The 19,256-nt window shown below is 36.8% G+C and overlaps 4 protein-coding genes and 1 long non-coding RNA gene across 11 annotated transcripts; 2 read left to right on the top strand and 3 right to left on the bottom strand.

Annotated features, from left to right (window-relative positions):
* Positions 1–360: 360 nt before the first annotated feature.
* On the bottom strand, positions 361–7,851 carry LOC103847347 (signal recognition particle 54 kDa protein, chloroplastic). The gene is made up of 14 exons (XM_009124409.3): positions 7,592–7,851; positions 7,376–7,511; positions 6,989–7,056; positions 6,799–6,900; positions 6,575–6,727; positions 6,423–6,500; positions 6,190–6,315; positions 6,009–6,111; positions 5,832–5,932; positions 5,616–5,753; positions 1,027–1,246; positions 869–954; positions 659–784; positions 361–582 (listed from the first exon to the last, which is right to left on the bottom strand). The coding sequence occupies exons 1-14, from the start codon at positions 7,748–7,750 to the stop codon at positions 478–480; spliced, it is 1,701 nt and encodes a 566-aa protein (XP_009122657.1). The 5' UTR covers positions 7,751–7,851; the 3' UTR covers positions 361–477.
* Positions 1,321–4,676, top strand: LOC117128879. The gene is made up of 2 exons (XM_033281541.1): positions 1,321–3,961; positions 4,025–4,676. The coding sequence occupies exon 1, from the start codon at positions 1,886–1,888 to the stop codon at positions 3,377–3,379; it is 1,494 nt and encodes a 497-aa protein (XP_033137432.1). The 5' UTR covers positions 1,321–1,885; the 3' UTR covers positions 3,380–3,961; positions 4,025–4,676.
* A 256-nt stretch (positions 7,852–8,107) lies between the features above and the next one.
* LOC103847346 lies at positions 8,108–9,880 on the top strand. Its single transcript, XR_004452275.1, has 2 exons — positions 8,108–9,228; positions 9,306–9,880. It is a non-coding gene; the product is annotated as an uncharacterized LOC103847346 (long non-coding RNA).
* Positions 9,881–10,982: 1,102 nt separating this feature from the next.
* LOC103847345 (protein IQ-DOMAIN 14) lies at positions 10,983–16,739 on the bottom strand. Of its 3 annotated transcripts, none has more exons than XM_033281544.1 (5): positions 12,761–16,739; positions 12,574–12,662; positions 12,202–12,492; positions 11,722–12,030; positions 10,983–11,651 (listed from the first exon to the last, which is right to left on the bottom strand). In XM_033281544.1, the coding sequence occupies exons 2-5, from the start codon at positions 12,646–12,648 to the stop codon at positions 11,178–11,180; spliced, it is 1,149 nt and encodes a 382-aa protein (XP_033137435.1). In that variant the 5' UTR covers positions 12,649–12,662; positions 12,761–16,739; the 3' UTR covers positions 10,983–11,177. The 3 variants fall into 3 exon arrangements, with proteins under 3 accessions (XP_033137435.1, XP_009122656.1, XP_033137434.1); XM_009124408.2 differs by having other exon boundaries at positions 12,859–16,739; XM_033281543.1 differs by having other exon boundaries at positions 12,574–16,739.
* A 241-nt stretch (positions 16,740–16,980) lies between these two features.
* On the bottom strand, positions 16,981–19,028 carry LOC103847344 (F-box protein At5g03970). Of its 5 annotated transcripts, XM_018655730.2 has the most exons (3): positions 18,828–19,028; positions 17,223–18,454; positions 16,985–17,189 (listed from the first exon to the last, which is right to left on the bottom strand). In XM_018655730.2, exons 1-3 carry the CDS (start codon positions 18,925–18,927, stop codon positions 17,184–17,186), a joined length of 1,338 nt encoding a protein of 445 aa, XP_018511246.2. In that variant the 5' UTR covers positions 18,928–19,028; the 3' UTR covers positions 16,985–17,183. The 5 variants fall into 5 exon arrangements, with proteins under 5 accessions (XP_033137433.1, XP_009122653.1, XP_009122655.1 ...); XM_033281542.1 differs by having other exon boundaries at positions 16,981–18,454; positions 18,826–18,848; XM_009124405.3 differs by having other exon boundaries at positions 16,981–18,454; positions 18,731–18,832.
* Positions 19,029–19,256: the final 228 nt, after the last annotated feature.

The raw sequence follows: 19,256 nt of genomic DNA, 5'->3' as shown, positions 1-19,256 counted from the left end.
GCCAATCCAGTGGTTAGACCGTATTCAATTATGAACCATATTGGATCTAATCGAACCAGTCAAATAATCGGATTGAATCTCAATGTTATTGGACTTTATAAAAATCATTAACATATCAAAAATATATAAACCAATCATATGTAAATATTTTAATTATGCATCATATTTTGCTAATTTTGTTGTTAAATTTCTATATCTAAAAAGTATTGAACCAGATTATTGGACGATGTTTGGTACCATGATTATTCGGTTTGATACTAGGGGGCTGGCCTCTCAAATGATTTTAATAACATTTTTTATATTTTGTATAATAAAATCCAAAACTAAATTATGTATATGAGAAATTTATGTCATTTTGCATTTTGGTTTGAATTATGTTTCTATGCATTAGATATTTGAAATTAATTTTAAGTTCAAATATGACAATCATTTTAGAGTTTGTACCAAGTGTTCTCGAAAGACTGAAACAGCTTTGTTCTAGTTGCCAAAGCCACGAGGACCTGGATTGCTTGAGGCAGACTCCACAAACTTCTTCCTTGAATCCGCCTTTCTCTTCTTCCTCCTTGCGGTTCCAGGTGGAGCCTGATAAAGATTCATTCATTCACAACAATCAGTTAAACTCTGTTCACAATGTGAAAGGTGAACAAGAAGAAGAAACCTTTTGTTGTGCTTTCATTGCGTCCTCGAGCGAGCTCAATGCAGGGATGGATCCTCCTTCCATTGCTCCCATCAAGTTCTTCATCTTCACTCTCATTTGGAATATTTGTGCTACAAGTTGGCTCACCTTAACAACAACAACAACCAAACACAGTACTGAATCTTCTTTTCTTGTCTGAGATCTGAAACTAGCTTCTGAGTGAGAGAGTACCTGTTGTTCTGTTTTTCCTGAATCATTAGCAACTCTTTTCCTTCTCTCTGGGGATTCCGCTAGTAACTCTGGCTTCTCCCTTTCCTCTGCCCAACCCAACCAAACCAGAATAAGACATTATTATTTTTTAAATGAAATGAGAAGAAAGAGAACAAAACCAGGTGTCATGGCTTCGATCATTGCTTCCATGATGACAAGACTCTTCTCAGCTTCTCGTATCTGCGCTGGACTCACTTTCCCCATTCCAGGAATCATTCCAAGAACACGCGTCATCGACCCCATCTTCGCAACAGCACGAGTCTGCTTTAGGAAGTCGTTGAAGTCGAACTTTGCACTCATTATCTTCTTCTGTAGATCTTCCGCATCTTCGTCACGCATCTATTATACATGAAAACACATCAGCAAGAAAGAAAGAAAGAAAGAGAGTTTTGATTGCCTAGTAGTAGTTTTTAGGATTTTTAATGTATAAACCCCCCAATTAAGTTTAATTCGGGTAAAAACCCCTAAATTAAAGACTCAACAGCAAAACCCCCAAACTTATTTTTCTTAATGAACTAAACCCTCCGTTACTTGTGCCGTCAAAGCATAAACGCAGCGTATTTGAAAGACCTAAAACAACATGATTTGTTAACAAAACAACATGCTGTTTAATTAGAATGTCATGTAGTTTTATAATTCCAACTCTAAATCATCAAGCCACGTAAAAAACTTCAAAGTCGACAAAGCTTTGGATGATGAACCCTAATTCGTAAAAGGGAGAGGTTTTGAGTTTCTTTTGGTTCTTGTGAGAATTCTAGAGAGACTGAGTTCGAGAGAGGGTGAGTTTGAGTCTGGTGCAAGAGTTGAAATCGATTAACTACGTTCATGTGGGTTTGAGTCTGGTGCGAAAGTGAAAGAGTCGTTGGAAGATGAACAGGTAAGTTTGATTTATTTATATCTTGAATGTATTTGTATTTTTGTGATTTCATTGGGTTTTTTTTGTTCACTGTGATTTTATTGGTTTGATTATGTGTTTTGATGGGTTTGATTATTTTTTTGGTAAACAGAAAAATTCATATTCGTTTACACATTGGAGGATATTGGGCAGCAGATGGAACATACAATGGTGGTGAAACAAAATGTTGTAGGATTGATTTTGAAGAACCAACTTTCAGAATGCTTGAAAGTATGATCGCTAGTGGCGGTTTTCCAGAGAACATGAATAAATTCTCTTATTTTCCGTCTGGACTAGTGGATCAGAGTAGGAAAGATGTATGTTGTGATACAGATGTGGTGGAGATGGTGAACGCCACAAGTGTACTGGAAAGCATAAATCTTTTTGTTGTAAGAGCCGATGATCCTTATCTCGATGATGTTCTCATTGGAGGAGACGAAGAGGAGGAAGAACCGAAGAGTGATGATGAATGGACGGACTTTTACAGAGATGATTATGTTGAGAGTGAAGACTCAGATGATGATGAGGGAAAAGTTGAGTTTCGAGTTGGCCAAGAATTTATTTCACAAGCCAAGTGTAGAGAGGCTATAGAGAAGTATGCAGTGAAAGAGAGGGTTAATATCCGTTTTCAGAGATCAGAGAGGAAGAAAGTAGCAGCAGGGTGTGTAGCGGATGGATGCTCATGGAGGCTATATGCATCGATCAATAGTAGGTCACCTAATATGGTTGTTAGATCGTACAAAAGTACTCATTCTTGCTACCCTACAGGAAACGTTGCTCTCTACACTGCTCCAAAGATAGCTGCTGATTTTCTAAATGAGTTTAGGACAAACCCGAACCTCAAAGCTGACCAAATAATGCAGCGGTTGGCTCTTAAAGGTCTTCGTGTTCCTAAGACAAAATGTCAGAGTGCAAGGCAAATGATGTTGCACATTATCAGTGATGAGTATGCTGAGCAGTTTACAAGGATGTATGACTATGTTGAAGAACTCAAGAAGACAAATCCTGGTTCAACGGTCATATTAGGTACAAAAGAGAGAGTTTTTGAGAAGTTTTATACTTGTTTCGAGTCTCAAAAAACTGGTTGGAAGAGTGCTTGTCGGCGTATCATTCACTTGGATGGAACATTTTTAAAAGGCCGAATGAAAGGGCAATTACTGACTGCAGTAGGAAGGGATCCGAATAACCAAATGTTCATCATTGCTTGGGCTCTTGTTCCTGTGGAAAACAAGGTGTATTGGGAGTGGTTCATGGAGCTACTGCGAGAAGACTTAGGTTTAGATCTTGGAAATGGTTTAGCATTATCTTCGGACCAGCAAAAAGGTTTGATACATGCCATCAAAAACGTGGTTCCTTATGCGGAGCATAGAATGTGTGCGAGGCATATCTTTGCCAACTTGAAGAAAAGGCACGGCTCAGTTGATCCTCTGCATAAGCTATTTTGGAAGTGTGCAAGAGCTTACAATAAGCATGTCTTTGAGAGAAATCTAGAGAAGATGAAGACAGTTAAACTTGATGCATATGAGGAAGTGAAAAGGAGTGTGAAGTCAAACTGGTCTAGGTATGTGTTTTTTTAAATAATATATATATATATATATATATGATATTTTGGTTGGTTTTTTTTATTTTGTGTCGTAATGCATCTTGTTATTCTTGTTATGTAGGGCATTTTTCAGTGACGTTACAAAGTCTCCAGCTGTTGAAAACAATATTAGCGAGTCTTACAATGCTATCTTGAAAGAAGCTCGTCGAAAACCAATCATTGCATTGCTTGAAGACATTAGGAGGCATATTATGTCAAGCAACAATGTGAAGATCAACGAGATGAATAATTTTAAGGGATTGATCACACCAAAAGCATTAGCTATAATAGAGAAGCGCAAGAGGAGCCTGAAATGGTGTCATCCATATTCAAATGGCAGAGGCATTTATGAGGTTGATCATGGAAGAAACAAGTATGTTGTTGGAGTTAGAGACAAGATTTGCTGCACTTGTCGGGCCTATGACGTAAGTGGCATTCCTTGCTGCCACATCATGTCTGCAATGTATGCTGAATATAAAGACACAAGATTACCTGAGACTGTTGTTTCAGACTGGTATACTGTTGAGAAGTGGAAGCTCTGCTACAACTCCCTTCTTTTTCCTGTCAATGGGATGGAGTTATGGGATAAACATTCTGATGTTATTGTCATGCCTCCTCCAGACAGAATAATGCCAGGTAGACCTAAAAATAATGACAGAATCCGTGATCCAAGTGAAAGAACAGGTTGTGAACCAAGTCAAACTCAAGATGAGCCAACAGAAACACCTTCAGAAAAAATTGTTGTGGTATGTGTTGCTTGTTATACGCAGAACTCTGTATTCTTTTGTTGGTTTTAATATGGGTATGTGATGCTTGTTATATGCAGAAATGTTCTAACTGCGGAGAATCTGGACACAACAAAAGAACGTGCAAGCAACCACCGGTCAATCCCCCCAATCCACCCAAACCATCTTCAGAATTTCCTTCCTTTCATGCCAACATTGTAATGGTAATGTAACATATATTTTTTTTCATCTCTCTTTTATTCCTTGGGATTGATTCAGCTTGTTCTTTGTTTGTAGACATGTAGTAACTGTCGTCAAACTGGACACAACAAACGCAATTGTAAGCTACCTCATGTGCCCAAGCCACCAAATATGCGAGCAGGAAGACCATCTAAGAAACAGAAGACAACCACTCAACTTGGCGAGTCAACCGAAGTAGGAGAAACAACAACTGAAGTTGGAGAACCAACCATTGAACTTGGCTCGTCTTAGAACTCTTAAAAACTTTCTTTTTGAATATTGTACCTCACCTCAGCTTTAAAACTATGTTTTGGTGTTTCAGATTAACTAGGCTTAATCATGTTTTGGTGTTTCAGATTTACTAGGCTTATTCACATGAATTATGTTCAACAAAAATTAACTTTCTTTTTAAAATTACGTACATAGAAGTATATATGTTAGTTCGTGCCCAGGGAAATGCAGACAGTGGCGTAGACATGCTTTGGCAGAAGAAGAAGGTCGAAGCCAAACAAGCTTAAGTTGTCTTTTAATCGTTGGGAATTTTTGTTGTGTAGTTTTAAAAAGATCATCCGACATACAACGAAGTAATGATTTTTGCATCGACTCTTTGTTTCAATGCTAACCAGTGCGCTTGCTTCTTCTTAAAAAATGATTTTTGCATTGACTCTTTTCCACCAAAACCTTTAATTTTTCAAGCTATGAACACATGATTTTCACCAAAAAAAGCTCCACAACAATAGAACTTTCGCCTTGGTTTTTCTCTGGTTTTTTATGTCAAAACAATTGTCAGGGCTACACAATGATATTTTCTACGTATTCCAGGAACTAAATCCATTAAAGTTTTGCCTAAGAACAATTTCAACTGAAACAAAAACCTTAAAAACATTTGAAAAAATTACATACAAAATTAAAATCAAAAGAGAGGAATTCGAAAACAAATGGTATAAGATACATGAATTACTTGGGAGAAAAGGAACAAATTTAAACTCCAAAACTTGAAGAACCCTAATTTTAATTTGGGAATTTCGTGACTGTATACAAGGAAGAAGAAAGTCTGGTTGTTTTTTACATTTATCATACGTTGCGTTTTAATTAAACAGAGTTTTTTAAATTTTTAACAGAATAAGTAACGGAGGGTTTAATTCATTAAGAAAAGTTACCTTGGGGATTTTGATGTTGAATCTTTAATTTAGGGGGTTTTACCCGAAATAAACCTAATTGGGGGGGTTTTACATTAAAAATCCTAGTTTTTACTCAAAAACTTACAACTTCTTGTGCCTTCTCCACAAACGAGAGCACATCTCCCATTCCAAGAACTCGACCAGCCATTCTATTGGGATAGAAGGGTTCAAGATCCTCCATTCTCTCTCCACGTCCTACAAGTTTTATCGGTTTTCCAGATACCTAGTAAAGCAATGTGCACTCAATATATAACATTACAGTAAAAAAAAAAAGTATAGTAAGGAAGGAGAAGAATGAAACCTCCTTGACACTCAAAGCAGCACCACCTCTTGAATCACCGTCTAGCTTTGTCAATATGGCTCCTGTGATTCCTATCTCTACATTGAATGTCGTCACCAATGCTGCGGTAAAAAAAATACCAAAAAGTTAAAGAGGTTTTTATACATCAAGAAACTAATACATGCTACAAGTGCGTACCTGCAGCTTCTTGTCCAGTCATGGCATCAACAACTAGCAACACTTCTGTGGGATTCAAAACTTTCTTCACGTCTTTTAATTCATCCATCATCCCTTTATCTATCTGCCACAAACAGGCAATTTCATGACTAAAGAGCATTGTGATACAGATAACTCCACAAAGAAAGAAAGAAAGATTTACCTGAAGTCTCCCTGCAGTATCCATAATAACTACATCCACATTGTTCTTTTTAGCTTCTTTTAAACCTTCCTTAGCTATATCTGCAGGCTTTACTTCAGTCCCTGCTGTATAAACCGGCACACTAACCTGACACAAAGAGAGAATCAGCAAAAAGACATTTGTTTACTGAGTAGAATATCGTCACATGTTCATACACACTGCACATGGTGATTTAAAAGTTTAAATCTCAATACCTGTTCACCTAAAATGACAAGTTGGTCGATGGCAGCAGGTCGGTACACATCTCCAGCAATAAGCATGCAAGATTTTCCCTGTAAAATATGATCAATTTATAATAGATGTCAGTATAATTTTCAAGAGAGTAACAATCCCATCAAAAGCATACCTGCTTCTTTAGGTAACAAGCGAGTTTAGCACAAACGGTTGTCTTCCCAACTCCTTGGAGTCCAGCCAACAATATAACGGTAGGACCTGACTTAGAAAACTGGAGCTCAGATACTTCTCCACCCATCAGCTTCACTAGCTCATCATGTACAATCTGCAATAAAACTCTAATTGATCACAGATCCAGAGCAAGCTTAAGACAACAGGTTCATTGCTAGTATTTACCTTGACCAACTGCTGGTCTGGTTTGACTCCTCGGATGACACCCATTCCAACGGCTTGGTCACTAACAGACTGAACAAACCTTCTAACAACTGGGAGGCTCACCTGTTAACCAAAACCGCCCTAAGCAACTAACAAAACTTACATACAAGAAACCATTAAATGAAAACATAACAACAGGCACCAAACTCACATCAGCTTCAAGGAGAGCTCTTCTAATATCCCTCATTGGCTCAGCAATATTCTCCTTTGTCAAGACCTCTGCAATGTTCAAAATAAACGTAACTAGTTTTATAATGTGATGTTGTTCACTTCATACATCTCTCTCTAATACATTACTCGTTCCACATGTTAATCTATTATTATTATTATTTTTTTTTGAATAATCCAGTGTATCCTGGCCCCGACCGAAGTGGATACAGACTAGCCGTGAGTGTTCGGTTCGTAGCAGCCTATTATTAATCTACTATTATTTATAATAGTCTTTCTCTTAAACATATACTAAGAACAAACTGCTTTATCTCACTAATCTTCTCACTCCTTAAGCAAAAAAATTACATAGAAAGAGAAAAGGTCGAACCTTCTCCTTTGAGTTTGGTCCAAGCAGCCTCGAGTCCACTAGTCAACTGACCAAACATCTCCGCCTTGACTTGGCTCCTTCTGTAACTTCTTCCATTGCCAACTGTCTTCGATTTCACCCAACTCCATATCTCTCTCTAACACCAAAATAAAAACACTAAATAACCAAAAAAACATAACCAAATTGAGAAAAAAAGAAACAAGCTTGAAGCCAAACCGTGGAGGTGTTCTTAGAAGAGAGAGAAGAAGCTGAATTGGCGGTTCCGGCGAATGCTGAACGAAACGTCGCCTTACTTGATCGACACGCCGTCAAATTCTGAGTACACGGAGCTCTATTATTCACCGAGAAACGGCTCGAAATTTGCAGAGCCTCCATAAGCAGTAGTGAAGTGAAGTGATCGAAGAAGCTCAAAAACTTTGTCTTAATTTTATCCGCAAAGAATCAAAACCTTTTGATTGGTTCCGTTCTATCCAATTCTAATGACGTGTCCTTTTATCAGCCGTCGATTCTGTTCATTTCAAAATACGCCGCCGTTTTACAGAGTCCTTGTTAGTAGTATTATTATTTTTGAAGTTGTTGCCTGCAAGCTAAGTACAGTTAAGAGAGAGATAAGTGTTATTATCATATTCATCAGTGTTCGTTAATCGTTATAAGTTGTAAGAGATGTCCTTTGTGATTCTTGCTCCACCTTTTCCTATAGAAAAGATCTGGAGGCTAAACATGTCTCATTTCTTAATCAAAAGTAAAAACATATGCTTCCAAATCCTCGAGAACTTATATAAATGAACATAAGCACACACCAAACCTACATTATTTTAACTTCATTTCATTCATATGAACGAAAATGCAAATGTTTTTTCTTGAACAATGTGTTTTTGTGTTCGAGAGTAATTTTCTCCAGGCCTACATTATTAACTACAAAGTAGCCGTTAAATAGATATTAATTTCGATGAATCATTGAAAGTTGGAAGTGATTTAACACTTTCGCCTTGAAACCAAATACAAATGAACAAATACTAACCTTACATTCTTTAACTTTACAAATTTACAAAGTACTAGCTAATAGCCTAATATAAAGAATTTCTGACCTAATATCAACAAATGATCCAAATCGTTAAAATAATTTATTTTTCATCTTCATCAAAATGTTTTCTTTTAAAAGCTTTTCAACAAAAATGTTTCTTTGTTGTGGTATGTAATTCATCCTTTCCCCCAGTTATCCCATGTATTTAATGGATTATCGTGAAAGATAACTATGTGTTAATTATCTTTTCATAATGAACAATGCGTGTGTTCGAGAGTAATTTTCTCCACGCTACATTGTTAACTAGTACAAAATAGCCGTTTTATAGAAAATGAGAAACATATTTTGGGAAGCCAATAAAACTCGTCTTGAAAAGCTTCGATGTAACATTGGAAACTGGAAGTAGTTTAGTTAAAGACTTAAATTAAATGTAATTCGGCCTTGGAACCATACTTTGTGAAACCCTAGTTTTGACCACTTTACTTGTCACTAACGGCTCAAAATGCTCTGTCTCGATGTCTCTCTCTATAAATAACACCACTACGAGTAGTTTTCTACTCATTCACAAAACATTTGACAATAAACTTCTATACTCTCCACAATGGCTGTGTCGACACTATTCCAAGGAAGATCATCCACATTATCAAACGAAGACGAACTGAGTGATGTTTGCATGTATGCATTTTGTGATCTGTTTTTCTCTTGGAAACGTGTTAAAGACAAAAGCAGTCAACGGATGATGAAGCTGATGTTCTAGCGTTTGATCAGAGCTACAAAGATATTCTAGAGAACAATATATATTCGGCCTTTGCGTTAATCATAGTTTTTGGTAATATATCAGTCTTGAAATATATCTTTCCCGCCTCTAAATTTCACTTCATTTAATTCTCTTTGTTTATTTTTCAGGTTATCGATTTCGAGGCCACCCTGATAGATATCCTCCGTCTGTACAGGCTCTTAGCCTCTTACATATTGTCTATAGACCAATAGAATACGTTTTTCACCATTGCAGCTTCTCTTATATCACCATCGCTCCTCTAATCTATCCTTGGTACCAATCTCTTCTTTTTCGTATTTTGCTTTTAATTTGGATAGTTTGTGTTACTCGTTATTTCAACAGAACTGTGATTCACGTTATTCTAATTTCACTTAGATTTTACAAGATATAGTAAAAAGAGAGAGAAATACAGTCATTATAATGCATGTAATTTTTGAGGAATGCTCAGAGTTCTTGGATGCATATTGGCGTCTACGTACTTTTATATGTTTTGTACACTTTATGTAATTCAATTTTTTGGCAGTAATTTTTTTTTGGTCAAAAGTAGTTAAGAGTCAATGATTATTATCAAAATTTGACGAATTTATTTAGTGGTTAGCAAGTCGTAGTAATTCTTTTGTTGTTTTGTTTTACACTTAATTATAATTAACCAAGATCAATGTATTGTTGTTACAATTTAATACTTGTAGAAGAAAGATTGCTAGATCGCTCAAGAAATCAGTTTAATTGAGTTTAAGACATGTTCGGAACCGTCATAACATCCAGTTTCAAACCGGTTTCACGTTCCATTTAAAGGGACCAGAGTGATGGTGGTGGTGGATAAAGTGTTTGCTTCAACTTGTGCTCTTGAATGGTTGAAATACACATTGTAATGTCAAGACTATCTTTTCCTTTTATACTTCCCCGAACCCTAAGAAAAGGTTATATCTCTTTTTACATTTAAATTCATCATCAAAACATTTTGAATAATTGTTTATGTCATGTTTGCTGATCTAGCTAGCCTCGGTAAAAATTCACTTAGTACTATGTAGTAAAATGTTGAACTTGATATAAAGACAAGAATAACTGGAAACGTGAAGTTAAGACTGACGAACTCGTCCATACTTTAAAGAAACTCTGCCAGTCAAAGCCACCCGGGGTGAGTTGATATGCTAAAAATGCGTTTGCAGCGTTTTAAAACCCCAATATGTGATTATGTTTATATATAGTAACAGATAGATGTAGTGAAAAGAAGACTAGAAGGAAAAGAAAAGATTGTGGTCGGAGAAGAGAAGATTGTAGAAGTAGCTTAAGAACAACTAGTTACTCTCTTAGTGGTCGGAGAAGAGAAAAGATCACCGGTTTGGAGAGTATTGAAGCGATGGGGATTGAAGAAACGTCGTAGCCGAGCTGGAGTTCTCAAGTGTTGCCTAGATAACATGTATGACCATTGAGGTTAAAACAAAGAAACGTATGCTTGGTGGTTATTTGATCACTACCAAACTTCACAAGAATTTGGCTCTTGGATTAAATCAACTTAAGCCAGTTTAGGCTGTTTTTTCTCTCTTTGCATCTTGTTCTGTTCTTTCTCTTTTAGATCAAAGTTACTGATTTTAGTTTTGTCTTGGTCTTGAACCAAGTAGGTAGACCAATTGTGTTTGTAATGATTACATATATTATGATGATGCTAGACAATATTAGTAAACTATCAAATAAGAATCGGATTTTCTAGTTATAAGAATTATTTAAGAGATTTACAACTTGTAAGTTGTAAAAAGAAGCATGTTGCAATTTCTTGCTCAACCTTTGCCTAAAGAAAGATCTGCTGGCCAAAAACATGTCTCATTTCTTAATCAAAAATTAAACAAAAGAATCACACTGATAAAACAACATGCTTCCAAATCCTCAAGAACATAAATGAACATAAGCACAGACCCAAACCCAAAAGAATATAAATCTATAAAGAGCATGAGATGTGAGACCCATCAAAAGAAAAGAAAAAGAGAAAGTATCATGAATGTTCAATATTTCAACAACAAATGTTTGTTTGTGGCAAGAGACGACTTCTTAGAGCTGCTCATCTTACTATTTTCTTCACTGACAAAGGAAGACCAGAGAGATACTTTATCTCCATCCTTCTTATTCTCATCTAACCAAGACTCCATGACCGCTGCACGTTGCCTCGGTGTGCTCAGCGATCTAAACTTCTCCTTTGCAGACTCTGTCACGCTCATGTAAGGCTGGAACCCACTTTGGAACCAGCTCTCGTCCTCCAATAGACTCTGCTCAAGACGGCTGAATGATCTCCTTGGAAAAGAGAACGGAGAGTCTTGTCCGTCACCGGAGTCTTGTCTCTGCAAACTTCTAAGCTTTACTTTTGTAGGGACAACAACCATTTCAGACTTGGATTCACCCCAATGTTCAAGCCGACAGCTTCTCATCCCCATGTCCTTTGTGTACAATGACTCCAGAAGCATGTGAGGACTCCTTCTCTCCTGCAAATAAAACTATAGATAAGACTCCAAACCGAAACTAACCGGTTATATCAAGAGAGTGAGAGCTTACTCGATGAGACCGGGAGTACTTTAACATACGCTCACGCTTGACCGCACCTTCTTGCTTCCTTAACCATATGGCTTTGATGTCTTCCTTGGTGAGTGCGCTACTGTCCCAACTATTCTGACCGTTACACATTGAACGTTTTGGTATCTTAAGTTCTTCTTTGATCTCAGTTTTGTTCTTAGACAAGTGTTTCCTCTGGATGAGGCTTGATGTTGAAGCTTTGTTAGAAGAAACCTTTCTTCTAACAGCGCGGCCACGGACAATGGCTTGAAGCCTTACAAGTGCCTTCAGTGCCCGCAACGCTTTCCTCGCCTGTTGTAACCAATACATAAAATCAAACACTGTAAGAGACCCGAGGTCATTAACTCAACTGGAAAGGATCATGGTCATTGTGTTAAAGGTCCCCGTTCGAGTGGCCGTTGGGACGATATTAAAAAAAAACAGACTGAGTCATGTTGAAAATCTCAAAGTAGAGTGTCTAACCAGATAAGCTCTGAAGGCACTCTGAATCTTGATAGCTGCCAAATTAGGATCACTACTCTTCTTGACAAAATGTTGTGACGTGAAGGCGTTTTCCGCCATCCTGACAACCTCAGCAGCTGCCTTGGCGGCTGCAACCGCCGCCTCGGCTGCTGCTGCCGTGGCGATGGCTACGTTCATGGCGTGCTTTCTCTGATCCTCTGTTGCTTTGTTCAAAGTCCTTGTCTCTTGTGCCGGAGTTGCAATCTGATGTCTCAGCTTTAGTCTTCTAAACACCCATCTCAATCTCCTTGGCTTTTAACAACAAAGAACCATTTTAGATTCAGAAGCATGGATAAGACAACTAATGGTATCACAAGAGAATAGGAACAAAACCTTCTCTGATTTTGCTTTGGCCTCGCAGATGAATAATCTTTTTATCCAACCAAACCATGACCTTCTCTTTGCCATTACAATGAACTTCCCTGGAAACAGATCACCAAGAGAATCACAATGAGTGTCCATATATTGTTTCATTTTATTATATGTTTCAATATCATTAGACTCTTTACAAGAACAAAACCTAAATATGGTTCACATAAGCACAGTAAACGATGATGTAACAATGCATTGTCTAATAGGATGTGGCAGAGAAACACAAAGACATAATCTCCCTTTTACCTGTGAACACAATCTGTTGAATCGAATTTTGTAGAAGAGAGGAAAGAAGTGATGATGTGGAGATTCAGACAATTGTGAAGAGATGAGTTCTAATTGATGTCTAAATATAGGATCCTCTCTTGTCTCCTTTTCCAACTGTCACTTTCACTATCTATGATTACTGACTTGTTCAAACTCTCCTTTTTTTTCTTTTGGCTTCATAACCAATCACTTGAAATTGGTCCACCTTCATTACAAAATAAACTATTCATTTCATGAATTCTTTCTCTATTGCCACTTTTAGCTTGTGATAAAAGAACATGTGGCTTGTCAACGTAGCTATACTTACAAAAACTTGAGAAATTATGTAAAGATGTAAAGTTGGGTCATATCATATTTTAATGTAATTATTGTTATGATATCGCCATGAAACATATATAAAATGGATCTCGTGAAATATTCTTGCTTCAAGAGAAAAGAAAAATAATGACAACAATGAGTGATAGTACAGTTTAATCATTGATAGAAAGCAAAATAAATATATTGAGCTTTGAAGGTTTTTTCTTTAAATCAGGAACTATTTTATTGGGTTTAATTTCTTTGTACTTGGAGGTAATTTTTGAAAAATTCGAAAAGGATGTTTATTTTTCAAAATGAATGTTTATATCTACTAAAATGACATTATAAGAAAAATAATAATGACAGTTTTAGTTATGAGAAAAATATTCTAGAACAGATAATTGAACTTCAATTTTTCTGCTAAGGTTATATCTTAAAGAAACATTTCTTCTTTTATAATCTATAGTGTATGAACATCTATTACTTTAGAAAACATGTGGGAATGAATTTCATCTATTACTTTACAAAATTCCATAATAATTAGCTCAATTTATCACAAATCTAGTTACCGGATGAAAAAATAATTAAAGCTGATGGTGGTCCATAAAGACTAAAACTCGTTGTTGAGTAGATCATTACAACTTTAGTTATCACGTCATTGAAACAATGATGAGCCATGTGATGTGATTCATATGTGATATGAAGATAGAGTGAGCTCTAGGTTCAACTAGCTTTTAAATAATGTTGATGCAAAAAAAATAAAAAAAATAATGCATTTGAGTTTAAGAATCCTTTTGAGTTGTTATACAGTCCCACCACTTTTTAACACCTTATTAATAAAATCCATTAATATTTATTTGCATTCAATTTAATGAGAAAAAATAGCTACAAAGTTCATATAGTTCAGATAAATTATCATATCAGGTAAATATATCATATAAACTCTTAAAAAAAGTTCTTACAGTTCAGATAAATTGTCATCAATCAGTTAAATCATCATCTCAAGCAATATGTCTTATAAACTTACAAAAATCATGTTGTGTTTAATCCTATGTTAGTATTTATTAATATGGTCATATAATTTCATAATGTATTTTCACTTGAAGTTTACCTATACTATACAAATAAATATCTTTCAAAAAAATATTTCGGAAGATGGTCGTTCCTAAAAAGAATCAGGAGGAAAGACTCATCATCATCAAAGCGAAGCTTAATTTTTTTCCAAATTAAAGAAAGAAAAAGGTTGCAAGCAAAAAAAAAGAAAAAAATTAAAAATCAATGAACCAATAATGAGATCATAAAGGATTATCTGTACCTAAGATTGCATGATCTGTTTCTTAGATCACAACATGGCATTTATAAATATTATCTTTATTCTTTCAAAATTAGAAGCACGCTTTTGTAATTCCATTTCAAAGAATGTGGACATTCTCCACAACCTTACCTAGTCATCATCATTTAGTGACCCATCAACACAGCTTATGATATTATCTCTCTCTACTTAGTGACCGAAATCATTTGAATCAATCAGAAACTTAAGAGCCAATGTACACATGATGTTGACTATAAATTCGAAGTTCAAACTGATTTAGGATTTGTTAGATTAAACTTGTTCTATATGTAATTCATAATCGATCAGAATCTTTCCACAAACCAAGTCAATGAAAAACGCAAACGCAAAAACTTGGTTGGCATTACAAAAGGCACGATCTTTCAATAGCTAAACAGTAGTTCAATGGTCAAACAAAAAACATAAAATCCCATATAATCCAATGGCCATAACACCAAAATGATATTAGAGAGGCCTACACACTAACTGATTATTAACATACGCTACTTACTGCGGAAAGAGACATCACAGTTTCGATCTTCAAATGTTTCATTCTTCCAACAGAGAAAAAGAAGAACAACAACAAGGCCAAGAAATGTCTTTAACATGAATATCAATTACTACCACAAATATCCAATAAAGACATCACAGGGAGAGTGGTTAAAGGTGTGATTTCTTTTGAAAAATCGATGCTACCACAAATATCCAATAAATGTCTTTAACATGATAAAGAGCTAACTACATATTCTTTTTAACTTCTCAATTGTTTTTTTTCCTTCTTGCATTTTATACCAATACCAAGCTTCAATGCTGAGCTCGCAAAGTATGTAGTCCGAACATTGGGGCACTGCAACACACTGTGTGATCTCTGTCCACCAATCATGCAATTGTTGATGCAAGATCGAGATCTTCTGAAATGACATATATGTGAGACTTCTGCTTGTGCTTCAGCTCATGCAAAGCTGCGTAGATGTATATGGACATTGGTATCATTGCTTTAGGTTGATCACTCTTTTCAGTACCTGAGAAAAAAAGAAATCTGTAAGAACAATGATCCTACAAAACAAAGAGTAATACTATAAACAAAACATACTTAGCTTCACAGCCATTAGTCTCACACTTGCTGAGGCTTATACTGACGAGATGGCGCTATTTGAATCTCTGAGAAGTCAGCTTACTAAACTGCTCTGCGGTGAAGCACCGTAAGTCTCTCTAGCCGCCGGTACAAATTTAGTGCACTCTTGATTGCAATTTTGAAGAGCAGATTTCAGATTTTTTGCAAGGTTGACTACATCACATTTTGGGTGTAGGGGTGCTGTGTTGAAGTCCTAGAAAAAATACATTCCAGTTTTTCCATCTTTGGGAAGCTTGTAGTGAAATGGTGGAAGTACATCTCCGACTTTATGCTGGTTAGCAACCGCATCATCATGGACTTGTGCTGCAGATTTTGGAACTGAAGCTCCCATGCGTGATCTTCAGATTTTTATAGGGGGTCACAAACCTCGATTCAGTCCGCATCGGTTCACTGTTTTTTTGCTGGTTCATTAATTTTAGTTGGTTCTTTGAATTAAACCAATTGTTTTTTTTGTCAACTTTATATTATAAAGCCCAATGGCCTAATATGTTACAAATGGAAGCTAAGCATGTGTCAACAGCTGGTCCAAACCGGGAATTACGTGTTGCACAGAAGAGAACCATCTCCTTCCATGTTGCTTCTTCGCCGGAACGGCCATCGATTTGGACTTCGGGTGAGTCAAAAACGTCTGATTTAACAAAGCAACCAAAGCTTCATTCCATTTGTAGTTTTCAATCTTTTCGCTGGATGTGAATTTTACCAAGAAGTTATTAACGTTTCAGATACAACCTTTGTCAAAACATTTATTCTTAAATTGTGCTAACAATCATGCAAAGCTCCAATCTTCATTCCTTTCGAAAACTTTGTTCAATTCATAAAAGTAAAGATTGATATCTTTAGAAAATAAAATCGAGGATAGCCAACTAATAAGAAATTCTAAAAAAGTAAATTGTACAACCAAAAATATCATGAGAATACTCTTTTATTAACCAATTTACTCTTTTATTGGTTAATAAAAGAATATTATTTTAATGTAAAAATATATTTCAGTCAGTGCTAAATGATATAAACTATTTTGGTATTATATATATTCTGAATTTGAAACTTGATTATTCACCAAAACAACTGAAAATTTTATTAATTATGAATACCCTCACAATCTAGTTGCTTGGCAAAATTAGTACATTAACTAATTGGATAAAGTTGCTAGAGTTTATAAGATGATGTGGGACATTCTAGATGGGTGATTATAATCATTTCAATCAACCAAACACTTGAAAGAGCCAATGTACAAGTGATATCGACTGTACATTCAAAGTTCAAACTGATTTAGGATTTGTTAGATTAAACTTGTTTTATATGTAATTCATAATAGATCGGAATCTTTCCACAAACCAAATCAATGAAAAACGCAAACGCAAAAACTTGATCATCATTACAAAAAGCACAATCTTTCAATAGCTAAACAGTAGTTCAATAGCCCATCAGAGGTTCATCAATGGTCAAACAAAAAACATTAAATCCCATATAATCCACTGGCCATAACACCAAAATGATATTAGAGGCCTACACACTAACTGATTATTATTATCATAAAGCTACCTACTGCGGAAAGAGACATCACAGTGTCGATCTTCAGATGTTTCCTTCTTCCAAGAGAGAAGAAGAACAACAAGGCCACGATAGCTGAAAGTAAGGCAAGACTTTGCAGTAATCCCAAACGAACGAAGACCCTCGTCCTTGGTACTGAACCTCTTGAACCCTCTGAGTCTTAACGTCAAACACGTAGATGTGCGAGTCGCATCTGATGAAAACCGAGTCAGAGTTCTGGTTAAAGAACGCAAGCAGCTGCGTCTCTTTAGTCCTAGTGCTGAACCTCGCAGACTCCACCGGGTTCAACCTCCACATGGCCTTGAAATTCACCTTAAACTGAATGCTCCACTCAAGAACCTCGCCAACCTTCTCCAGCTCCCAAATCTCCATCACAGACTTATTACTCCATCCGTACTGCAAACACCCATCAGAGGATTCTCCCAGAACCTGCTCATCGTAGTTAAACGTCTTCGGAAGCTTTATCACATCGATCCTTTTCTCCTCATCTTCTGTGTCGTAGATAGCAACTTTACCTCCCGTAGCATACCAATAAACCACACCTTTAATCACTCTCCCTGCAGTCCAGGGAGTGAGAGACACCGCCTCATTGCAAGCCAGCTCAGAGTAGCTCCACGTGGTGGTCTTAGAAGAATAAATCTCCACTCTCACCTTACTACTCTGCGCCGCATAAGAAACACACTCCCCACGCACCACCTTGTAGCTAAACCCCTCAACAGGACAATCCTCAGTGATCAAAGACATACAAACCTCCTCGAAATGAACCCTATGCCGCGGGATCTTATGCTGCTTCCTCGTAACCGGATCCCACAAGTAGTAAGCTTTCGGATGCCTCCCGCAGAGAAGCACACCGTTCGAAGAGTCAATGTAGTAACCGAGCTTCTTCAAAGCACCAGAGGTCTCCACCTCGTCGCCCAAACTGCTGGTGGAGAGCAAGGGCATGGAGGACTCGGAGCGAGGGCGGCGGACACGCTCCACGTGCTTCTTGCCGACGTAGGAGGTGTTGGAGATGAAGAAGCCGATGAGGTGGAAGTTCGGTTTCCACTTGGCGAGGTAGGCGTGGCGGAAGAAAGGGCTGGAGATGATCTGGAGCCACCGCTTAGAGACGAGGATCAGCTTGTATGTCTCCTCAGGTGGTAGCAAGAGGAGGATCTCAGAGAGAGTGTCGAACGTGTTGAGAACCTCGTGAACGCTTAGATTAGACTCCATCCCCAATCTTGTTTTCGCCCTGACAGAACAAGACATTGCAGAACAAAAAAAAACTGTTTCTTTGATAATTAGTAAAGAGAACCAAACCAAACCAAACCAAACCAAAGCGATCAAACAATAAACAAAAAGATCAAAATAAAAAAAGGAACATTAGAGATTCATAAGGTGCAGAGAAAACCCTAAATCAATTTCACAAACGCTAGAGATAACAAGAACAAACAAAACCCTAATTTCTTCAATCACCCACTAAGAATCTACGAATCGCGAAAGAGAATCTAACAATCGGCATGCAACTTTACACAAAAGAATCTATTTTTTTTTTCGTTTACCCAGAGTGAGATCGTCGAAAAGCCTAATGCCGAAGTTAGGATTTGAATATTATTAACAAAGGATTACGAAGAGTGTGAGAGAGAGAGAGAGAGAGACCTGAGGAAGACGTAGTGCGGAGAAGAGAGCTTTGTAAGACGCAACAACTACCTTTGCAGTGACATGATGTCAACATGTATAAAAGGACCTGGACTCGCATCCAGACCCGGATCCGAATCCGGATCCAAAACCCAAACAAACGCGCTGTTTGAACCGGATTCAGCTTTCGCTTTAACCGGGATTTAGTGAGGCTTGATTCCGTTTCGGTTTAGCTCATTTTGGAGAGAAGAGAATAAATACTAAACCCAAATTGTGCAGTGAGTGACCCATTCGGTTAGGTTACGTAGCTTTGTTTTTTTAACATCCCGGTTAGGTTAGCTATGTTTATACAGTAAAAACTCTATAAATTAACAATATTTAGTTTATGAAATTATATTAATTTACAAAAAAAAATATTTTTCTATTTTAGAATATATTTTGTATAGTATA

Source organism: Brassica rapa, chromosome A10 (assembly GCF_000309985.2).
Source record: "Brassica rapa cultivar Chiifu-401-42 chromosome A10, CAAS_Brap_v3.01, whole genome shotgun sequence".
NCBI classification, from domain to species: Eukaryota; Viridiplantae; Streptophyta; class Magnoliopsida; order Brassicales; family Brassicaceae; genus Brassica; species Brassica rapa.
This window is presented reverse-complemented; position numbering and strand designations above follow the sequence as displayed.

Coding starts and splice junctions, on each gene's coding strand:
- LOC117128879 (XM_033281541.1), top strand. CDS start 1,886: ATGGGTTTGATTATTTTTTTGGTAAACAGAAAAATTCATATTCGTTTA.
- LOC103847345 (XM_033281543.1), bottom strand. CDS start 12,714: ATGAAACAATATATGGACACTCATTGTGATTCTCTTGGTGATCTGTTT. Junction 12,493..12,573: donor CCAAAGCAAAATCAGAGAAG/GTTTTGTTCCTA, acceptor TGTTGTTAAAAG/CCAAGGAGATTGAGATGGGT. Junction 12,031..12,201: donor GTGCCTTCAGAGCTTATCTG/GTTAGACACTCT, acceptor TGGTTACAACAG/GCGAGGAAAGCGTTGCGGGC.
- LOC103847347 (XM_009124409.3), bottom strand. CDS start 7,750: ATGGAGGCTCTGCAAATTTCGAGCCGTTTCTCGGTGAATAATAGAGCT. Junction 6,316..6,422: donor TTGTCATTTTAGGTGAACAG/GTATTGAGATTT, acceptor TCTTTGTGTCAG/GTTAGTGTGCCGGTTTATAC. Junction 5,933..6,008: donor GACTGGACAAGAAGCTGCAG/GTACGCACTTGT, acceptor TTTTTACCGCAG/CATTGGTGACGACATTCAAT.
- LOC103847344 (XM_018655730.2), bottom strand. CDS start 18,927: ATGCGAGTCCAGGTCCTTTTATACATGTTGACATCATGTCACTGCAAA. Junction 18,455..18,827: donor CCGCACTACGTCTTCCTCAG/GTCTCTCTCTCT, acceptor TCAAAGAAACAG/TTTTTTTTTGTTCTGCAATG.